General features: G+C 54.6%; 2 protein-coding genes across 6 annotated transcripts in view; both read right to left on the bottom strand.

Moving 5' to 3' along the window:
- CAPN5 (calpain 5) overlaps nucleotides 1–21260 on the bottom strand; it is a 57355-nt gene that overhangs the window by 15906 nt on the left and 20189 nt on the right. For 4 of the 5 annotated variants that reach the window (XM_019974829.2, XM_019974828.2, XM_019974830.2 and 1 more), the window contains one exon: nucleotides 16853–16984. The exons of the other annotated variant lie outside the window; for it this stretch is intronic. In XM_019974829.2, coding sequence (XP_019830388.2) covers nucleotides 16853–16984 — 132 coding nt within the window. The remainder of the gene's footprint in view (nucleotides 1–16852; nucleotides 16985–21260) is intronic. 5 annotated transcript variants of the gene reach the window in all.
- OMP (olfactory marker protein) lies at nucleotides 7345–9814 on the bottom strand. Its single transcript, XM_019974831.2, has one exon. It carries the CDS (start codon nucleotides 9720–9722, stop codon nucleotides 9231–9233), a length of 492 nt encoding a protein of 163 aa, XP_019830390.1. The 5' UTR covers nucleotides 9723–9814; the 3' UTR covers nucleotides 7345–9230.

The following is a 21260-nucleotide window of genomic DNA, read 5'->3' as shown; positions in this document are numbered from 1 at the left end:
CCAGGCTTCTCCGTCCATGGGATTCTCCAGGCAAAAACACTGGAGTGGGTTGCCATTTCCTTCTCCAATGCATGAAAGCGGAAAGTGAAAGTGAAGTCGCTCAGTCATGTCCTACTCTTAGCGACCCCATGAGACTGCATCCCATGGAGGACCCCATGGCTCCTCCATCAGTGGGATTTTCCAGGCAACAGTACTGGAGTGGGGTGCCATTGCCTTCTCCCATGTAGCATCTTAGAACTCCATAAATAATCCATGGAGTTTACCAAGTCTCTGACCACCATGGAGTACCTCAGTTTAATTCACACAACCACCCCATGAACAGATTACTATTATAACCATCCTTACTTTATAGACGAGAAAATTAAGGCTCAGAGAAGGCAAGCAACGTGTCCGGGGTCACATAACTAGAAAATATACACATTCTTTGGAGGCAGGCAGACCTGGGTTTGAAGCCAGGATTCAACTCAGGTCTGTCTGTTTCCAAATACTGAGTTCTGTATCAGTATGCACCACTCTGCACCCAGAGGCATGCTGGCACCAAGGACCCAGGTGATTCAGACATGGTCCCTGCCCTTGGCAGGCTCCCAGTCTGGAAGGAAAGGCAGGCATGCAGGCAAGTGCTGAGGCTGACACGGAGTACATGGTGGGCCACGGAGAAAAGACGGAGGTGGGCCCGACCCTGGAGGGCTAGCAGCAGCTTCTGAGCAGCTGTCCTGAGAGCTGACCCTCCTGAGCAGATGCAGATAAACAGAGGCAACCTGGGGCAGCAGGAAGTGGAAGGCAGGGAAAACCCTCACCCTGCTGAGTCAAGGGCATCTGCTGGCCCTTCTGGACACAGGACCCAGAAGAGCCAAACCCCATCAAGACAATAAGAAGTTCCTTCTAGAAGAAAATCACTCCCAGGTATGGGAGCGGGCACGCAGGCATCTGGGCTGAGAAGCCCGAGATGTATCAGGAGGCTGTAAACCCCAAGACACAGACCAGCCTGAACACAGAGATGGAGGCCAAAATCTATTCCCAACACCCACCCTCATTAAGGATGCTTTTGTTTACACGCCTCTTACCATCAACAGGGATGTTGGCAAAGAGAAACACTCCCTAGTGGGACACTAGAGACCAAGAAAATGAAAATGCTAAGCACAGTGAGAGGTGCCCCAGCCACCAATGGAGCCCTGCTAAGGGCCACAGTGCCCAGAACACTCGGGCTGTCTTCTGAGGGGGTGGGGCAGGAAGTTGCAGGCAGAGGCCACCCACAGGCACAGGCAGGATTCACACTCAGGGGCTTCGGAGCTTGACACAGCGTCTAGAACCCAGCAGGGACTCGAGATGAGCTGGTCCCTTTGCAGTCACTTCTGCGTCCCTTCTCAATGAAAACTCCCAGGCTGGCCTCTGTCCTGATCCCTGACACGCTTCCCAACACTTGATTTCAGGACAGAAAAGTGTATCATACATAGGGTCCATGCAGGAGCCATAAGCTGGGAACACTGGCCTAGCCACTGCACCCTCCTCCACTCCTCCCCACTCTGAAAGCTCTGGACTGCATGGGATGGGGTTGGAGGAGGTAGGAAGAGGAGCCCTCACAGGAGCTGAGAGGTACCACTGGGGCCACAAGAGGATCATTAGGCAAACCCAGGGCTTGACTCTGAACTCTCTGTGACTCAAGAGGCAGCTAATGAGGCTCCAGGGCCTGTGATGCAGAGTCAGGGATCCCGGTGGGCTTCAATTTCCTTTCCACATCACAGCCCTTGACCCCCAGGCCAGCCTTCTCACCCCTCAGCCCCTCCCTCTGCCAGCCAGGGTACCAAGTGAGAGGAAGGTGAGCTGCCACGGGCATACAAACCAAACACCCTCTAGACCAGGGGTCCCTAGCTCCCTGACCATGGACCAGTGCCATGGCCTATTATGAACCGGGCCACACATCAGGAGTGGCAGGCCAGCGAGAGACGTGTCCGTCTGTATTGACAAGCCACTCATGAAGGCCTCCCTGATGGCTCAGAGGTAAAGAATCCACCCGCAGTGCAGGAGATGCGGGTTCGATCCCTGAGTGGAGAAGATCCCTGGAGGATGAAATGGCAACCTACTCCAGTATTCTTGCTTGGAAGAAAATTTCCATGGACAGAGCAGGCTGGTGGGCTGCAGTCCATGGGGTCGCAAAGTCAGACACGACTCAGTGATTAAGCACGGGAGCATCCACCGCTTACATTACCACTTGAGCTCCGTCTCCTGTCAGATCAGGGGCAGCATTAGATTCTCACAGGAGCGAGAACCCTGCTATAATGAACCTGAATCGCCCTGTAACCATCTCCCCTCCACCCCATCCATGGAACAATTGTCTTCCATGAAACAGATCCCTGGTGCCAAAAAGATTGGGGACCGCTGCTCTAGATCACATCTGGTCATGCAAAAAATCAAGGAGATAATCAAAATACTCAGGACCAATCTAAAGAAGCTCCTACTAGCCAGAGACGGGCCAAGCTGAGCAGCCATAAGGACAATGACTGTGATGAGTGAAAACACATCCAATATGTTCAAATTCATGAGATCGTGATGATACCAACACAAACAAATAATTAGTCACTAGTGGAGGGTGGCAAGGAATTAATTGATTTTTTTGAAACTGGAAAGTGAAGGGAGAAAAAAAATCCTGACTTTTCTATACAAACAGTGTTATAAAGTAACCACTATATGCAACAGTGTTATAAAGTAACCACTATAAGCAACAGTGTTATAAAGATGAAGGGAGGCCTTTATCTGGTAATGAATCCCAGCTGAGAAAAGAGGAAGAAATTAAGAATATCACCCTCCTACTCTCTTGGAACCACTGGCAAATGACGGATTTAGGCAATCATGGCTTCTAACCTCCACTTAGGAATGTGGATGGTTTCCATGTCACAGAAGAGAAAGACAACCAGAGATGATGTCCCTCCTGAGAGAACTTCACTCATGAAGCAGTTGTGCCAAAAACATTGTGCCTGAACCTTATCATGCCCCCAGAGGTAAGTCCCACCTCACAGGAAATGCAGAGCACAAACATCAGTCAACACCCTGAAAACAGAGCCTGCAAAATCTAGATGGTTGGAAACCCCACAGGATAAGCGAGATTTCTTCAGCAAATAAATTGCAAGGGAAAAAACATGAAAAGATGAAGGAGAACCACCAGACTGAAGTAATGGACCTTTGTTTGGATTTGATTCAAACTGTAAAACATCCATGCAACCATTTATGACACAAATTGGAAATCAGAATATTTGCAGGATATTTGATGGTGGTAAGGAATTACTGTAAAATTATTTCAGCTATGTTACAGTATTATGATTATGGGGTTTTGCTTTGTTTCGAACAAGTCCTTATCTTTTAGAGATGCATCCAGAAATATTTACAGAGGAAATGATATGCTGCCTCAGAAAGAGAGGGTTGTGGTGGCTCAGACGGTAAAGAATCCGCCTGCAATGCGGGAGACCAGGGTTCAATCTCTGGGTCGGGAAGATTTCATGGAGCAGGGAATGGCAACTCACTCCAGTATTCTTGCCTGGAGAATTCCATGGACAGAGGAGCCTGATGGACTACAGTCCATGGGGTCACAAAGAGTCAGACACAACTGAGCTACTAACACTCTAGGGGAGAGAGGGCTGCAGAGGAAACAAAGATCAACCATGAGTTAGCAATTGCTGAGATGGAGCGATGGACACAAGGGCTCACTAGGCTGTCTCCCCGCTCTAGAGTGTCTACAGCTGAAAAGCTCCATCGCCATGGACACCAGCTCCCTGGCCCAGCATTCAAAGCCCTGCAGGCAGCTCTCAGCTTCACCCCTGAACACTGCCTCCCTCAGGCCCCACAGGAATCTACACCCTGTAGATTCAGGACACCTCAGCTTGGAACAGGTGGCTCCCTCTACTGGCCACACCCCAGACCCTGTCCCTCAGGGGCCAGCTGAGCAGCAGCTGGCAGGGGCCTCCCCCCACCTTCCCCTGGGCACCCGCAGGCAGCCCCTCCTCCAAGCTCCTTCCCACATGGCTAGGCCTAACTCCATAGCTGGCTGTCTTCCCAGGAGGAAAATCTGCAAGTGCTGGCCACAGAGAGGCCTTGGCCAGCTGGGGAGTTTGTACTCACTAGTGGTATGAAGGAAAAATGAAAATGGAGTTGGTTTTCCTAAGAACGCGCTCTAAAATGGGGCTGGGAGGCCACTGAGCAAGTGTGACTTCTGCATGCATCTGCCCACATGGAATCTGAACTTTGACCACTTCTTGTTTTAACGCAGCCATCCAGAACGTCTGCCCAGTGTTCCAGAAACTCAAGATATTTATTGGATCTTTTACCCTAAAACAACTCGTGACAGTCTAGCCCTTGAGAACAAATAGTTCCTTTAACAATCTTACGGCTTTTGCCTTTACAAGCCCCTGCCTTTCTCTTCCCTGGAACACTCTTTCAGTTCTGTCTAACTCTGTATCTCCCAAGGAGTCCTCATCTACCTACCCTCCTTCCAAGACTGTGAGCACTAAGATGCATCAACTGTGGAGGGCTGTGCACACATGAGGGGTCATCCCTGCTGATATGTGGGGTACATGATGTGTGCAACCTTGGGGTGACCTGGTCAACCTCCCTCCCAAGAGGAGAAAGGAAAACCTTGGCAACAGCCCACTGGGCGGATGGGAAAAACAAGGCCTGACAGGGCTGAGCTACCTCCTTGGGCTGATGAGGCAGTGAGGCAAGAGCTCAGTGGGATTGCAAACAACCTCACACATAGGTGGCCCTAGTGGTAAATAATCCTCCTGCCAATCCAAGAGACATAAGAGACATGGGTTCGACCCCTGGGTCGGAAAGATCCCCTGGAAGAGGGCACGGCAACCCACTCCAGGATTTTTGTCTGGAGAATCCCATGGATGGAGAAGCCTAACAGGGCTACAATCCATAGGATCGCAGAGAGTCAGAAACTACTGAAGCAACTCAGCATGCACACCCATTCAGCCACCCACTGCAGAATCACCCAGAAACTTCAAAGCTTCACTAATGGGTGTGCCCCAGTGCCCCTTGGTGCCCTGGCACCTGGACTCCTCCCCCTTTCCTTACTGGGGCTTTTCCTGAGGGACTCCCACCCAGACCCAAGTGGCAGGGTTCAAATCCTGCTGGACTCTGGGCCAGTGAGTGAATGCCCATGTGTGTGTACACAGAAGCACGCATGTATATGTGAAAGTCAGTGTGTGCATTGGTGTGTTTCTGTGCAAGTGTGTGTGCATGCGTGTGCGTGTCTGCTTGTGTGGCAGAGAGGGAACATCTCACAGATTTCTGCCTGAGACCCCAGCCACGGTAGAGCTGCGGGTCGCGGGACTGCAGTGGGGTTTCCTGCATTCATTACCCAACTTGTGTGAGGTGAGCCACAGGTTTCTTCGACTCTTCGAAACCAAAGAGTCCCTGGTTCTTCTGAGCATCTGAAGTTTCTCAGTTCTCAGCTTCTGATTTCAAGAGTCTCAAACTCCTGAGTTTCAGACGCCATGACAAGAAGAGACCAGGAAGATGGGTAACCCCCATCCCTACCCCATGGGTCAGCACCCAGACAGCAGGGCACTGACACACCAGCAGGGGGCGCTGGGGATCCCTGTTCACAAGAGTGGCCCAGCCAGATACTCAGAGACAGCCCGGGGCAGCCCCCTCCCGCAGGGCTCCCAGGCTAGACTGTGAGGGCTGGAGGTCCCCTCCACTGGGCCCTTCTGAGCCCCGTGACGTGAAGAGACTCCACTCCACCAAGACCACTCTCTCCAACCAGAGCAGGCCGGGACCCTGCCCGTGCCACCACCTCACTGTGCTGCCGCCAGAAGCACTGGCTGCTGCGCTGCCTCAGGCAATGCACGTCACCTCTCTGCAGCGTGCGCTCTTCCTCAGTAAATACGTTCCTCTCACTCTCTCAGAATCACTGTGAAAAGTGAGACCCCTTGTCTACAGTGACTGAGAAAGTATTTACAATGAGCAGACCCAGAGAGGAAGCCCATGTGCCACTGAGGAAGCTCAGCACTTTGCTAACTCATTTCTTCTTCACGACGACCCTACACGGAAGGTGCCATTATAAGCTCCCACGGAACAGCAGATGAGAAAACAGACTCAAAAAGGTCTCCTGGGGTCGCAGAGGTGGTGGCTGGTGGCAGGGCCAGGCAGAGCCCCTCACACCACCTTACCCTGGCTCAGCGGGAGGCACGAGCTCAGGAAAGGCCAGGTCTGCTGCTGGGGCTTTCTCACAGGTTCCATGGAAAGCGCGTCCTCACTTCACATTCCCTGCCCTCCTCCCAGCCCAGTCTCGGGAGCAAAACCAGGCCTTTACTGCTGCTCTTGGAGAGCGGGAGGGTTGGTTTCTTCTCTCGGTCCCCGCCCCCCCACACACATCCCTCCCAGAAGCATCTTCAGGAGTGGACGGAGGCTGTGGCTGGACGTTGGGCTTGGGGAAGAGAATCAGGGCAGCAGCGGCTGCTCTGGGCAGGGCTCTGGGGTGGAGGAAGACAGGGCTGCGACATCTGACTGGGGGTTGTTCTGAAGCAAAACCTGAAGAGTGGCCTCTGAAGTGAGGCCTGACCTTGTCTCTGGGGAGAAACCAGCCTCGCCCGGGGCCTGAGCCCTCCGGTGAGATGGGGCATCGCCCCTGCCCATTCCAGGGGGCCAGTATCATGGAGTCAAAGGTCCACAGATCCAGAGCTTGGTTCGCATATACACCCTCCCCGCTCCTGCACGTCCGCTGTGACTCTGGGCAGGCAGCTTCTTCCCCGGGCTTCTGGTGTCATTGTCCAAACACTTAGAGTGAGGCTCGGGCTCAGTTGGGGCACTAAGGCGACACAGTGACATGGGCCTTATCCGGTCAGCAGGGCAGGAATACAAGAGCTTCACGGAAGCAGGCTGTTCCCTTTAGAAAGTCTGAGGCTGGGGGAGAGGCAAGGCCTGAGGACAGGCAGCAAATTAGTGACCGAGGCCAGATGAAACCTGGGCACAGGCCTGACCCTACCTACCCCTAAGCCACTCTCCTGTCCCGTCTGCCCCCTGCCCAGCCACCCTTCAAGGGAGGGAGACTCAAGACGGAGCCTGACTTGGTGAGTTCCCCCCATCCCCTCTCAGTGCCCGCTGCCTCCCTGAGGCCTCACATGGAGGCTGGTCTGGGAACCACTGGAGAAAAAACTGTCAGGGGTGCTGGTTCCTAGCTGGGTGTCAGGGCACCTGGTTTCAAACTCCATCCTGACATGTGATCTTGGACCAGTCACCTGCCTGCTCGGGGACTCATCCCTGAAAGCGGCGGCGGGAGGAGAGGGCAGGAGTGTGGAGAGGGCCCAGGGAGGGGGTGGCTCCTGACAAGAGAACGCACACCACGAGGCGGGGCACACAGGCTTTATTGGGGAAGCGTAGTGGCCACGGCAGAGGCACTCATGCCTGAATGGTGCAGATGTGGTAGGGGGTGGGGGTACAAGCAGGGTGCACCAAGAGGGTCCCCAGAGCTGCAGGGAGAGGTCAAGCAAAGACAGAACGGCTGGGCCATCTGCCGGGGTCTGGCCTCCAGGCTCTCTAGGAGTCAGCAGAAAGTAAGCAGGAATCTTAGCATGTCCCGGAACAGACCCCTGAGCTTTGAGTTAGGATGGACCGTTGCTCACATCACAGTCAAACCTCTCAATGAAGAATCCTACTCCAGCTGCTTCCATTTGCCTGCCTCTGAAGAGGGGGGCCTGCCCTCCCAGCAGCGCCGATCACTGGGGTTGGCTCTCACCCTCCATCTCTCGCTGCCTGTTCCCAGGGCTCTCCAACCCCTCGACAGCTCTGCTTCTCGAGCAAACTGTCACAGGCACATCCCTAACAACAACAAAAAAAAGGCGGGGTGGGCCGGCCTGGAGGGCCGGGAAGCGTCTGAAGCGCCCTCGGCTGATGCCAGAACTCTGGGCCTGTGTAGTGTGAAGGGGAGTGAGGCTTGCGGGCTGGAACTGAATCTGCTGGCAACTGTGCCTCAGTTTCCCTCTCTGGTGAGTGGGTTGCCCCCAGCAACCTCTGAGGCCAGTGTTTCACCATCACACCACACTGCCACCCCCAGCCCATTTCTGACCATCAGCTGTCACAACTGCTCTCCCAGGCCATGTCCATCCCCACCCTTTGACTCCACCAAAGACGCCGCACCGAGACGACACACTCACCATCTCCCAACAGTCACCCAGGAAGAGCCTGACGTCCCAGCAGGCCCCAGAGATGCTACTGCCTCCAGCTCTAGGACTCTGGACCCCCTCTCTCCAGCTTCCCACTCTCCCCCAGGCAGAGGGATATCTGCTTACTATACTGCTCCCCACTTCACTGCATGAACCTCCGTCTCCCAGCTCAGAAGCACCCCGTCCCCAGTGTCACCCTGATCAAGCTCCTGCTAAAGGCCACCAGGCAACCAGCTGGGTGATTATATGATAGGTCATCTAAAGTCAGACTTGTTCACAGGGCAGGTACAGAATACATCCAAATGAACATAGCATGATCCCTCTTGATGTACATGTGTACGTATGGACAGACAGACTTCCCCCTTCACTCCTCCCCTCCTGAAGTCATTCTCAGAAGAACGAGAGTTGGCCTGCACAGCCTCCAGCATGCCAGTCACTCCCCATGCCCAAATCAGCCCCCACAGCACCCTGGCCGGATGTGTTAAGAGTAAGGTGTTGTGGGACCACACAAGGTACCCAGAGAAGCGCCTTCCTGGGTTCTCGGGCTGGGTGTTCACCTCCGGACACGGGCTCCAGGGAAAGGCTTTGTGGCCATGAGGGCAGCAAATGCCTGTTTGCCAGACTCTCCAAGGAGGCTGCTCTGTCGTCTCTGCCTCCCTGTCTCTGGAGGAAGCCGGATGCCTGGTTCTTTAGATATGTCTCTCTCTGCCTGTTGCTGTCTGTATCCTGGTCTCTCTCTCAGTCTCTCCCAGCGACGGAGCAGAGAGAAGGCAATTTCCCATGGCCTCTCATCTTCCCACACTGGCCCCGACCAGGCCACCATGGTCTAGGGCAGAAGCAGCAGCAGCCAGTTCAGCTTCTAGACTACGAAGAGTTTGCATCTTCCTCCCCTGAGTGGGGAGCGTCAGCACCAGGGAAAGGAGAGGAGGAAGGACACAGGCTGAGCTCCGGCCAAGCCAAGTACAGGCCAGCAGCCAGAAGATAATGTCCCCAAACACACACCTGGGGTGGGGAGCGGGGCAGGGGACAGGCAAGTGGGCAAGGGGAGGGGGTGGCAACCAGCAGCTGCCATCAGAGCTGGTTAAAGACCACGGAAGCCTTGAGGTTGGCGGGCTCGAGGCCCTCGCTGAAGGTGATGAGGAAGTACATGACCTTGCGGATCTTGGCCAGGTCGGACAGGCGCTCCCCGAACTCCAGGGCGTCGGCCTCATTCCAGTCCATGGCCTCCGAGTCCTCCTTCCGCCAGAAGATAGCCGCGGGGTCGAGCAGCTGCCGCGTCATGAGGTTGGTGAGGTCGGGCGTCCAGTTCTGGGAGGTGCCCGTGATGGTGACCTTGCCCGGCTGGTCGAGCACAACGTCCCAGCGCTCAAACTGCAGCCTGTGCTGCTGGATGAAGTCAATGCGATACACGGACTCGGACGGCCGCAGCAGCTTCTCGCCATCCTGGCGCTTCTGCCCGCGCTGCGTCAGGCTCTCCATGCGCAGCCGCATCTGCTTGGTCAGGTCCCGGTCCAAGACTAAGGGCATGCTGAGCTGAGAAGGCTTCGGCTCGTCCTCTGCCATGGCCCACTTGCTGCTAGCTGCTGCTGCCGCCTCCACCGTCTGCGAGCCGAGTGGACTTGGGGCTCACCGCAGAGGCAAGAGGCCACCAAAGAGGGGCCCCGCCTCCCCCACTGACCCTCCCCTTGCCCCGCCCCCTTTGCCACTGGCTCTTCCCTGCCCCACCCAGTCTTCAAAACGGGGTGCCTAGGAGGGAGGGATCCCCAATGCCATCTCCTCTGCTCGTCGCAGAAGTGGTAACGGAGGCACTGCAGGCTGGCAGGCAGGACAGCGGCAGGCTCCTCGGGGACCAACTGCTGATGTCAATTGCTGTGGCAACCGCCCTGGCTACCGCGGATGGGCAGGGAGCTGACTTGTTGTGAAGAGGGAGCATTGCTTACAGGCAGTAAGAGAGCCAGAGGTGGGGGGCAAGTGCTCACGGTGGGGAGAGGCTGAAGAACCCCTGTCAGGAGTTGAGGGGTGGGGAACCAGTACCAGAGGGGCCCACCAATTTGAGATTTGAGAACCCATTCCAGTATCCTTGCCTGGAGAATTCCATGGACGGTGGAGCCTGATGGGCTACAGTCCGTGGGATCACAAAGAGTAGACACGATTGAGCAACGAACACTTTCACACTTTTCGCTTCACTAAGCCAAATCTCGGAGCCCTCCTTGACACAGCCTCACCTTTACCCCTCCACACCCAATTGCCAAGGCCTGTCGATTACCCTGAAAGCTCTCCTCCCCAGCCCAGGTGCCACCTCTCACCTAGATCCATGATCTCAAACTTTAGGGAGCATCACGGTCACCTGCAGAACTTAAAACACAGTTTGCTGGGCCCCACCCTAGAGTTTCAGATTTAATCTGTCTCTCGTGAGGCCTGAGAATCTGCATTTTGTCCCAGGTGATGCTGATGCTGCTAGTCCAGGAACTGTGTTCTGAGAATCACTGACCCAGTCTACAGCCATACCACCCTGAATGCACCCAATCTCATCTGATCTCGGAAGCTAAGCAGAGTCGGGCCTGGTTAGTACTTGGATGGGAGAATCACTGACCCAGATGATTCCTGCCTGCTGGCCCTGCCTCAGCCCTGTGCTGCATGGCAGCCACATGCCCAGGAATCTCCTCTACTAAAATCCCACCACTTACTACACCTGTATCGAGCCTCAGTTTCCCCCAGAAGACTTAAGGTTGTGAGAAAGAAAGAAAGAATCTGAGAAATGTTTATATACTCAGTACTTGAGGGAGAACCAGGAGCTCCACTATTATATGTGGGCAAAGGGAAGAAATGGAGTATATGAGTGTAGTTGGGGGTGGGGTGACGGAAGAGGGAAGCTGCCATGACATGTCACAAACACACAGAGCGGACAGAAGCACAGGCCAAAGTATAATAACTGAAAACAATCAAGGGTCTAGTGGACCACGTGTGTTCAGTCGCTTTAGTTGTGTCTGACTCACTGAGACCCCAGAGACTGTAGCCCACCAGTCTCCTCTGTCCATGGGATTCTCCAAGCAAGAACACTGGACTGGGTTGCCGTGCCCTCTTCCAGGGGACCTTCCCGACCCAGGGATCGAGCCTAGGTCTCCTGAACCACAGGCAGATTCTTCACCACTGAGCCACCAGGGAGGCCCCTAGTGGGCCACAAGCATTTGGTTGTTTAGTCACTCAGTCGTGTCCAACTCTTTTCGACACCTCATGGACTGCAGCATGCCAGGCCTGCTTGTCCCTCACCATCTCCTGGAGCTTGCGCAAACTCATGTCCATTGAGTCAGTGACGCCATCCAACCATCTCATCCTGTCATCCCCTTCTCCTCCCGCCTTCAATCTTTCACAGCATCAGGGTCTTTTCTAAAGAATCAGTTCTTCGCATCAGGTGGCCAAAGTATTGGACCTTCAGCCTCAGCATCAGTCCCTCCAATGAATATTCAGGATTGATTTCCTTTAGGATTGACTGGGTTCATCTCTTTAAGTCCAAGGGACTCTCAACAGTGTTCTTCAACACAACAGTTCAAAAGCATCAATTCTTCGGCACTCAGCCTTTTTTATGGTCCAACTCTCACATGACTACTGGAGAAACCATAGCTTTGACTAGACGGATCTTTGTTGGCAAAGTAATATCTCTGCTTTTTAATATGCTGTCTAGGTTGGTCATAGCTTTTTTCCCAAGGAGCAAGCGTCTTTTAATTTTATGGCTGCAGTCATGAAATCTGCAGTCACCATTTGCAGTGATTTTGGAGCCCAAGAAAATAAAATCTCTCACTGTTTCCATTGTTTCCCCATCTGCTTGCCATGAAGTGATGAGACTAGATGCCATGATCTTCGTTTTTTGAACACTGTGTTTTTAAACCAGCTTTTTCACTCCTCTTTCACTTTCATCAAGAGGCTCTTTAGTTCTTCTTCGCTTTCTGCCATAAGGGTAGTGTCATCTACATATCTGAGATTGTTGATATTTCTCTCAGCAATCTTGATTCCAGCTTGTGCTTCATCCAGCCTGGCATTTCTCATGATGTACTCTGCATATAAGTTAAATAAGCAGGGTGACAATATACAGCTTTGTCATATTCCTTTCCCAATTTTGAACCAGTCCATTGTTCCATGTCCGGTTCTAACTGTTGCTTCTTGACCTGCATACAGATTTCTCAGGAGTCAGGTAAGGTGGTCTGGTATTCCCATCTCTTGAAGAAGTTTCCACAGTTTGTTGTGATCCACACAGTCAAAAGCTTTAGCATAGTCTTGAAGCATAAATAGATGTTTTTCTGGAATTCTCTTGCTTTTTCTGTGATCCAGTGGATGTTAGTAATTTGATCTCTGATTCCTCTCCCTTTTCTAAATCCAGCTTGAACATCTGGAAGTTCTCGGTCCACATATTGTTGAAGCCTAGCTTGGCGAATTTTGAGCATTACTTTGCTAGCATGTGAAATGAATGTAACTCTGCAGTAATTTAAACATTCTTTGGCATTGCCCTTCTTTGGGACTGGAGTGAAAATTGACTTCTTCCAGTCCTGTGGTCACTGCTGAAGTTTCCAAATTTGCTGGCAAATTGGTACCTGTCCCTGGTACCCACAATGGTATAGGCAGAGTTGGTGCTCAGTTTCCACGTGGTGAATGAACTGCCATATGCTAAAGGGCAGGGGTTGCTCAGATAGCAGTGCAGGTGTGGGAGGGGAAACATTTTTAAATGGAACCAAAAGACTGCTCGGGCTTCCCAGGTGGCACTAGTGGTAAAGAACCTGCCTGCCAACGCAGGAGCTGCAAGAAACGCAGGTTCCATCTCTGGGTCAGGAAGATCCCCTGCAAGAGGGTATGGCAACCCACTCCAGTATGCTGCCTGGAGAATCCCATGGACAGATGAGCCTGTTGGGGTGTTGCTAGAGCGGACGTGACTGAAGTGACTTAGCACAGCACAAAAGACTTCGGCCCTGCCACCAGGTGCCTCCCCCAGGCCCTGGCCCAGGATGCCTAGCTCCCACCACTCACTCTCAGACACCCAGGCACTCCACTGAGTTTCTCCTCCCGCTCTACTCCGGCCAGGTGAGCAGCTGACTCCTTCTGGGCCCAGGCACCCTACGGCTCACCACAGGGATCCAACCTGCCCCCGCACCCAAGCCAGGCTCCTGGGGAGGTGAACTCACCTGGCGTGGGCCAGGCCAGGCTAATGGCAAATGCCTCACCCCACTCTCACATCCTGACTTCTGGTCCACAAAACCTGGTCATCTGAAGTCCATTGCCCTGCCCTCAGGGAACACAGTCATGTTGTGGAGGCAATAATGCCCCCACTAAGGATCCCACGGGGTGGGGGATGCTGCTGTCAAGAAGTGTCCAGCAGAACAGAGAAACAGGTGGGAACCCAGAGGAGGGGCACTGGACAGGGTGGGCATTTAATGCATACCAGTTGCCACTAAATGCCATGGACTTACCCCCACTCCCACCCCATGAGTTCCTTTAACCCCGCCATCACCCTGGGGACTGGAAAGATCAGGTTTACACAGAGGTCATGCACAGGAATGTGACCTGCCCCAGGTCACACAACTATCAAGAAACCCAACCAAAATCAAACCCAGGTTTGGCTGGTTCAAATCCTGTGCCTGTTGGCCCCAGGCTCTGTCCAGTACTCGAGGTAAAGGGGTGGCTTCCTGGAAGAGGGGGCATGTGTGTCAAGGGCGTGATGTGCCTGCGTCTGAGGCTCAGCACCCCCAGAGTGTGAGGCAGGAGGGGGAGCAAGAGTGCACCCCACCCCAATTCATGAAGAAAACAGGGCGGGTCAGGGGAGGCCCTGCAGGGCAACAGGCCCAGCAAGTGAGGGGTGACAACAAACAGGGCCCAGTCAGCAGGGACAGGACGGGAGGCAAGAAACAGTAATGAGCTCCCCAGGGCCTCGTGCCTCCTGCCAGGGCCCAGGGGCTCTCACCACAGCAGCACCAGAAGGCAGAGTGCAATTAGTCCAGTGCAGCCCGCCCTACCCCAGCCTCCCGGGGACCCACGCTCCTGGAGATTCCACCCCCGAAGCCTCCAGACCAGTCAGGTGAGTGCCCTGAAACACCCTGCAGGAAGAACCTGCAGCCCAGAGATAAACACAGGCCTGCCCGCGGTCACACAGTATCAATGACAGGCCTCTTGTCTGAGGGTCCAGGGCCCCCTTTTCCACTTACTAGGTGGGGAGCTTCACCAGGGGCCAGACCCAGAGCAGGCCCATAGCGAGCTGGGGCTTCTCTCTACAAATACCAGACGGCCCATTCCCCGGGAAGGACACAGAGGGCCAGGCTCTGGCCCCACTGAAAGCCCCCAGGAAGCCTGAGACAGCAAGGCCTGCTGTGGGGCTGCTTGCCAGTCATGAGGTCCAACAGTTTGGGGAAGGGCTGGGTTCTCAAAACTTTTTGAGCCCTCTCCGTGCCAGGGTCCTGCTGGGCTCAGAGAGAAGATATAAGTGAGACCAGTTCTGCCCCTGGGGAGCTCACCTCAAGAGGGGAGATCAAAGATAAACAGGCAATTACAGGACAGGGGGAAGGTGTGGGGCCAGCCCCACAGGTTCCCAAGCACCACCGCCAGCCCTAGACTGAGCCCTACCTGGCTTGGAAGCTGTGCACCTTGCTCTGGGTTCAGACCAGGGGGCTGGAGCCTGGAAGGGGAGGGGGAGGACAACTCTCCCCCCGGAGAACAGCACCGGCCCCCACCCTCTCTGGGCCATGAGGCTCTCCAAGGCCCTCCCAGCTCGGATGGCCCTTGACCGCCCACGTCAACGGGTTCTCAGCAGCGGCCTCTGCCGAGAGCCCAAGGCAAAAAGCTCCCCATATCCCACAGGACCACTGGGGCCAGGTCCCAGGCATGCCCACTCAGGATGGCTGTGAGAGGTCACACCCCTGTTCAGAAGACATGACAACAGGTCACCTATGACAGTCCCAGCCTGGGGTGCCCTCTAGAGGCTGAGGGATGATTTGCGACAAGAACAAACACCTGCTCCTTGCACCCTGCTTGCACCCATGATGGGAATCTGAATTATCACAGCACTGGCTCCCGCAGGCACCACTCCCCCAGCAGCGCACTGTGCAAGGCCCTTTAAGGGCAGTGCCTCGCTCTACCCTCACAGCTGCCGAGAGGGAGCTGCTCTGATACCCTGGCTTTTTGGATGAGTAACCTGAGGCTAATTATAAAAAAGACGCTTACTCCTTGCAAGAAAAGTTATGACCAACCTAGACAGCATACTGAAAAGCAGAGACATTACTTTGCCAACAAAGGTCCGTCTAGTCAAGGCTGTGGTTTTTCCAGTGGTCATGTATGGATGTGAGAGTTGGACTATAAAGAAAGCTGAGCACCAAAGAACTGATGCTTTTGAACTGTGGTGTTGGAGAAGACTCTTGAGAGTCCCTTGGACTGGAAGGAGATCCAACCAGTCCATCTGAAAGGAAATCTGTCCTGAATATTCCTCGGAAGGACTGATGCTGAAGCTGAAACTCCAGTACTTTGGCCACCTCATGCGAAGAGTTGACTCATTTGAAAAGACTCTGATGCTGGGAGTGATTGGGGGCAGGAGGAGAAGGGGATGACAGAGGATGAGATGGCTGGATGGCATCATTGACTCGATGGACGTGAGTCTGAGTGAACTCCAGGAGTTGGTGATGGACAGGGAGGCCTGGCGTGCTGCGATTCATGGGGTTACAAAGAGTCGGACACAACTGAGCGACTGAACTGAACTGAATTGAAGAAATGACGAGGCTGGGACTCCCACCTGAGCCCAGAAGACTCAGGTGTCCAGTGCTCTTAAGCCCTGCTCTACAGAAAAAGCAGGAAGGATAGGAATGAGAGGGCCAATGACTTGTATTTGCTGGCGTGGGAACCCAGGAGGCAGTCCCTGTCAATGACTGTTCAGCAATCACAACTCCAGCTTCCCAGCCTCCCCACCTCCCTGGGAGGGAACTCTGTTGGATTTGAGCTGCATCGCCAAATGTATCCACAAGAGGGCGAAGTGTCAGGACCTCGAGCCCATTCTTTGCACCAGAAAACTGGATCATCCTCGTCCAGAACACTGGCTGCTGGGAACCATGTATCACAACACGGGATTGTCTGCATCACTCCCACTGAACAAGTGAGAAGAGTGAGGCCCCGAGAAGGACAAGAACTGGCCAAGGTACACAGCGTATCCTGACAGGGGTCTCCTGAGCCCCAGGTATGATTCAGGCAGCTCCCACATTTCATAGGTGCCTATTGTGCCAAGTGGCTCCAGGGACACCGTGGGCCCCCCAAGAGTCACAAGGGAATGTGTCAGAATTGGGAGCTATAAGGGATGGTATGAGGAGGGAGGAGGGAGGAGGGTTCAGGATGGGGAACACATGTATACCTGTGGCGGATTCATTTTGATACTTGGCAAAACTAATACAATTTGTAAAGTTTAAAAATAAAATAAAATTAAAAAAAAAAAGAAAGTAAAAAAAAAAAAAAAGAATTGGGAGCTATAGATTCCCAGCATCCACCCCTGAGTGGCGGGGGAGGGGAAGGCAATTCTGAGGTTCAGCCAATATTGGGGAGCCCTGGTACAACCCACCCCCGCCCAGGCTGTCATCAAGTCTCACCTACTCATTCAGGCCCCACCTCCCCCAGCTGGTGGTGAGGGCGCCAGGCTGATTAAGCCTCCCCAGCACCCCACCCTCCCCAGGCCTCACCTTTTGCCACAGTGACTCGCGGGAAGCAAGGGATGAGCAGGCCGCCACAAACCAGCAGTTGCCCACCTGGCCCTGGTGCAGGTCGTGGGAGCTGATGCCGTCCACAAAGAGGCGGGGGTCCTCGCAGATGTCCTGCGGGGAAGCCGAGAGGAGACCTCACTGTCTGCGTGGGAGATCCACTGCCTGCCCTGGACAGCTGGGGCCCTGTGTCAAGTCTCTCCAAACCCAGCTTCCCCTAGGGCCGCTCTGAAAGCCCCTCTCCCTTCCCCTGGCTCTGTTCCTCTGCCAGAGTCTGGATGATGAGCAAATGCTGTGGAAGGACTTCGGGGGGCTGGACCAGGGCCACCACCTCCCTCCTGCCCCCTGTGGTCTTCCCTGGCCAGCAAGGACTCAGTGTCCATCATCCGCCGGCACCAGCGGCCCCGTGGGCCCATCCCTGCCAGCTTTCAGGGGCCCACGATCACCAGGAGGGGCAAGATACAGGGCAGAAAGACACCAAAATGACACATGATGAGTGCAAAGGGCGGGGAGAAGCGGGGAGACAGACGACCACGCCAGAACCCATGTGGGTGCATCCTCGGACTGCCTCATCTGACCTTCACCCCATCCAAGCAGTGTGGCCTTGGTTTTGTTTTCATTTTATTTCTTTTTTAATGCTTTTTTTTTAATTGTGGTAAAAGTCACACCATATAAAACATAGCATTTTAACAATATTTAACTGTATGGCTCAGTGGCATTAAGTACATTCACACTGCTGGGCAACTTTCACTATCATCCATCTCCGGATTTTTCACTTTCCTAAACTGAAGCTCTAGCCTCATTAAACATTTAACTCCCCATCCCCCCTCTCCATCCCACCACCTGGCCCCTGGGGCATCTACCAATGTACTTTCTGACTCTATGAATTTAACTCTTTAGATATCTCATATAAATGTGGCATCGCTATTCCATTTTATTAATAAGGAATGGAGGTTCAGAGAAAGGCAGTGACTCTCAAGGGCACACAGCAAGCCGACACCAGGCAGAACTGAGCAGATACCCCCAGAGCTCCCAGAGTGCCTCCCCAGACCCCTCCTCCTCACCCATCTGCTTCTTCACTCTACAGCTCACTCTCCAAGCCGGGGAAGGGAGGTGAGACAATAGGGGGCTGGGAGGTAAACACTGAGGCATGCCTTCCTTCCTGCTGGCACCGTGATCTATCCTCACCATGCATGGTCCTGAGAGGTGGGCACTGTGCTCATTTTACAGATGAGGAAACTGAGGCCCAGAGAGGTTGAACAACATGTTACAGCCACACAGCACAACCCTGCTTCCACTTCAGCGGCTGCTCTTAAACCAGTTCAGTGTCCACAGAGCTATTGAGGTCCTAGCGCAAGCAGCCAGCAGAGGGTAGCAGAGTCAGGAAGACAGACTTCAAATTCCTGCTGTGCAACTTTGGGCCAATGACTCAACCTCTCCATTGAGCCTCCGTTTCCTGCCCTGTGCAAAGGAGGCAGACTATTATACTTGCAGGGCTTTGTAAGGACTCCACAGGTCACAGAGGCAGGGGGAAAGTGAAAGTGAAAATGTTAGTCACTCAGTCATGTCCAACTCTTTGTGACCCCATGGACTGTAGCCCACCATGCTCCTCTGTCCATGAAATTCTCCAGGCAAGAATACTGGAGTGGGTTGAGGCAGGGGAACACGGGGCAAAGAGCTATCAGCTCAACTAAGGTGTTCAGGACTCCTGTTGCCACCTCTGCCTGGGAAAATCAAGAGTTTGGCAGGGCCGGACTGAGGGCATGAGCACTCCAGATGGGATTTCAGGGTGACCAGGGCCAAGCTGCAAGGCAGCTCCCCCAGAGTACGGACCGTGGACTGTGGGATGCAACAGATCTGAGTAACACTGCTCCAGGTCATGGAAATCCATTGAGGCTGGAAACACAGAGAGCTCTCCAGAAGCCCTCCTTATCTTATCTCCCAGGCCCGGCCCGCATGCTGAGCCTAGCCAGAGGAAGCCATGACTCAGCATCTGCCTCCCTGGGGTCAGCAGGACAAGTGTGGAGGGAGGCTTCATACCTGGAGGACCCAGTCATATCCCCACCATGGGAGAGACAGCTGCTGCCTGGCATCCCAGGAAGTGATCTCCAAGGCACCCCTCCCCCTTCTGGGCCCTGCCCAGAGACTGGACCACCCACTCCACAGACGAGGATGCCAAGGTCAGGCAGGGGGCGGTGACGTGCAGGGTCACGGGCCAAGTGGACAGATGAGACAGAGCCTAGCCCTTGGGATGGAGCTCTCCTCCTCACTAAGCCCCACCTCCGAGACAGCCTGTGGGCAGGTCCAGCCGTCCCTGCCTGGCCCTCCTGCCCCAGAACAGGGCTCTGGCCCCTGGGAGAGACTGAGCATGGGGGGTCAGGAGTCCTGGCTCCAGTCTCAGCCCTGCCCTGTGAGGGAGCACAGACCAGGGGCAAATCCTCCAGTCCGGGAGGGAGCAGAGAGGAGGAGATGGTCTAAGGTGTGTTCCCATTACCAGGAGAGGAGTGGGTCTGCCAGCTTAAGACAGAGAAACCACTAGAGGTTGGAGGCACCCGGGGCCACCCTGGGACACCCTGAATGGAACAATCAGAAACAGCCTGCAATGACCAGGCACCAGCTGTGTGCCTAGCTGTGCAAAACGATCCTGAGAGATAGGTATGGTTAACATTTCCAATTTACAGATGATGAAACCAAGGCACAGAGAGATTAAATCATTTGTGAAAGGCCATGGAGGAACAGGTGAACTGGGACTCCAGTCCAGACAGTTAGCTCCGGAGCCTCCATCTGGACCAGGGCTTGTGAGTGACAAGGCCACTGTCCCTTCCCCATCCCCCTGCACCTGTCCTCAGCCCAGCGTGGGGGACTTGCCATATGGCAATAAGCCCAAGGGGTCAGGGGCAGCACAGACCCTCACCCGTGTCACTATAGGGCCTGACTTCTCAAGACCCACATCTGTCCTCCGACCTGTCCTGGGCCATCAGCTAGGGACAGAGCACAGAGCCAGTCAGAAAAGCCCCAGCCCACAGGCAGAGCCCTGGAGGAGAAATCTGAGGGTAACCCTCCACACGAGCCCAGCGGTGACAGCAGGAACACGGGGAGAGATCAGAGGAGACTGCCTGGAGGTGGTGATGCCGGCAGAGCAAGCATGGAGCGGACTGAGGGCAGGGAGGCTCCAGAGGGGAAAGGAATGGAAACTCGTAATTCCCCCCAAGATGGGATCTGGCCACAGCCTGGAGACAGATGCTGCTTCTGACAACATCAGCCACCTGTGCTCCCTCCCATCGCTGCCCACACTGAGGTTCACCTTGGGAGTCTCCCCACCAGCCTGCGAGCTCCAGGGCAGGGTCCAGGCCTGGCTCTGCCCACCGCCAGTGTCAGGGACTGGGCTTGGCAGGTTCTGGGCCAGGCCACCCCTAGGGCTGGGATGACCGCTCCTCTGTGGTCAATGGACCTCTGTCTGGGGCCCAGCCCCCTGCTTCTGTGGCCACCTCTCAGTCTCTCCCAGCCTATTAAACCACCTCCACAGGACACAGGTCACAGCCCATAACCACCTCCTCCCTGAACCTGAACTTCAGGTTTCCAGGCCTGGTGTAGAAAGAGGGGGATCAGCAGGTCCAGGGCACCTTCAGCCCCTCTGCCCTCACCCCTTCTCATCGTCCATCCACCTTCACCCCAGTCATCTCCCTCCCGGAATCTAAGATCATAACCAGAATCAATTAGACAACCGGGAGACTGAGGTCCAGGAAGAAAGCGGGACCTCTGCCTGGGATGGAAAGCAGGGCAGGGGTTACAGCTTGTGCCCTGTCGCCTCTGCCACAGACCCGCCTCCCCAGCAATCCCCTCCTCAGAGGCCACCCCACATGCACCCAGGAGGGGCCGTTCCTAGGCAGGGCAGAGGCCCAGGTGGCTGGACTCGGCACAAACTGTTCATCTCACATCATAAAGGAGACTACTACTCAGCACAGCCGGGAAGCAGGGTCTTCTCCAGGTGCTGGTGTGAGTCTGAGCCCCAGACACAGGGCTGGAGACCACCAGGCCACCGTGCGAGAACCTGGGAGGTTCCAAAACTGACATCTGTTTGTGGGACCTGGATTTGTCCCTTTCTTGATTCCAAAGGACCTGAGATTGGGGTCCTTATCTCTTATCCCCAGAGATTGGGGAAGGCACAGCATGGGGGGACATGGCGGGGTCTACCCCACAGGGAGGAGAAGTGGCGGTACTAAGGCCTTAGGCTTGAGAAAAGAGGACGCACCCCTCCATCTACCCATCCCCTTGGGATTCCCTGAGTCACAGGCCTTCTCCTCCAGTGTCTCATCTCCTCTTATCTCCCCGATTAGGTCCCTGAGGGAGGCGCCCAGCAAATGTTTACTGAATGGTAAAGAACCAAGAA

The sequence above is a fragment of the Bos indicus genome, chromosome 15, assembly GCF_029378745.1.
Source record: "Bos indicus isolate NIAB-ARS_2022 breed Sahiwal x Tharparkar chromosome 15, NIAB-ARS_B.indTharparkar_mat_pri_1.0, whole genome shotgun sequence".
Taxonomy (NCBI): Eukaryota; Metazoa; Chordata; class Mammalia; order Artiodactyla; family Bovidae; genus Bos; species Bos indicus.
This window is presented reverse-complemented; position numbering and strand designations above follow the sequence as displayed.